Raw genomic sequence first — 1,249 nt, 5'->3', positions numbered from 1 at the left:
GGGGGGAGGAGGGGGAGGTAGAGAGAGGATAAGGCCAGAGAAACAGTGAACTTTTGGATGTTCTAAAGAGACAGAACTTTTAAAGTATTTAAAATGGTTTTTAGCTTGTTTTTTCTTTTTTCTTTCTCCCCCCCCCCCCTTCATTTTTCAGGACAGGGTTTCTGTGTAGCCCCGGCTGCCTCACACTCATGGAGTGCTGGGATCAGTGTATGGTCCGCTGAGGCTGGCGCAGTCCCTGCCTTTCATTCTGGAAACGGCAAGGGTGCTCCTTCTCACCTGAGGACTTGTGGATGGTTTCACCGTGGTCAGAGTTTTGATAGTATCGGGAGAGGATACTAGGGTCTGAGGGAGGTACAGCGGAAGGCGAGTTGACTCTGTGAATGCCTGGGAGTCTTGCGATAACCACTGCTGAAGTTGATCTTCAAACCTGAAACAGTATGAGACCATAAAGTGAGGAAGACAGAGCTTAGGCGGCACAGACTCCCCTGTACTGGTGAACAAATGTGGATGCCCACGTGACGTCAGAGGACTCTCTGTGGTGCTCTTGGATTAAATCCTTGCAGGGACTCAAAACAAGGCTGAGAAGTTGGTGGTCACTGACAGGGACAAGAAGGCGTGAGCAGGCTCAAGCATGCAGACTGCAGAGGGCCAGAGTGGCAACTGGAGACAAAGGAGCCACGTCAGGAGCATGTGTCAGTATGGCTGCCAATTGTGTGCTGACCTCCATGTCCTAGTGGAGGAAGGGGCAAGGTCTCAGGAGAGCCCTAAGGGTGGAGCACTGTATGTAGGCTGGAGGTGACACTGCACCCTAGGGGGAGAGCTGACCTCAAGCACACAATGCAATGATCCTCTCTAGCATCAGGAGGGAGGGACACACCAGTGTGGTGGGACGACAACCTTGACCGAGTTCTGTCTTCCTAGTTCTATTTCTCAGTGTGAATGGCCGGAAGAGGAAGGTACAAAGGGAAGGAAGTCAGCTAAGCAGAGGAGGGTCTGCACTAACTCATGCCCACCTAGTAAGAAATGACCCACTGAAGCCTTGGGTTTCCTAAGGACCAAGAGGCAGAGGTCAGCCATGGTAGACCAAGCTATGTAGACTTAGCTACAATTCCCTCCTCTAGAAGACTTAAAATAATTTCAAATGATAAAACTTAGAATATGGCCGGGCGTGGTGGCGCATGCCTTTAATCCCAGCACTCGGGAGGCAGAGGCAGGCGGATTTCTGAGTTCGAGGCCAGCCTGGTCTACA

The 1,249-nt window shown here is 51.4% G+C and overlaps 1 protein-coding gene across 1 annotated transcript in view; it reads right to left on the bottom strand.

Annotated features, from left to right (window-relative positions):
• The window catches only part of Mcm3ap (minichromosome maintenance complex component 3 associated protein), a 46,434-nt gene that overhangs the window by 3,441 nt on the left and 41,744 nt on the right, over positions 1–1,249 (bottom strand). Inside the window, exon 28 of the mRNA XM_029542355.1 lies at positions 277–427. Within this exon, the coding sequence (XP_029398215.1) occupies positions 277–427 (151 nt within the window). The remainder of the gene's footprint in view (positions 1–276; positions 428–1,249) is intronic.

This window comes from Mus pahari, chromosome 9 (assembly GCF_900095145.1).
Source record: "Mus pahari chromosome 9, PAHARI_EIJ_v1.1, whole genome shotgun sequence".
In the NCBI taxonomy this organism is placed as follows: Eukaryota; Metazoa; Chordata; class Mammalia; order Rodentia; family Muridae; genus Mus; species Mus pahari.
This window is presented reverse-complemented; position numbering and strand designations above follow the sequence as displayed.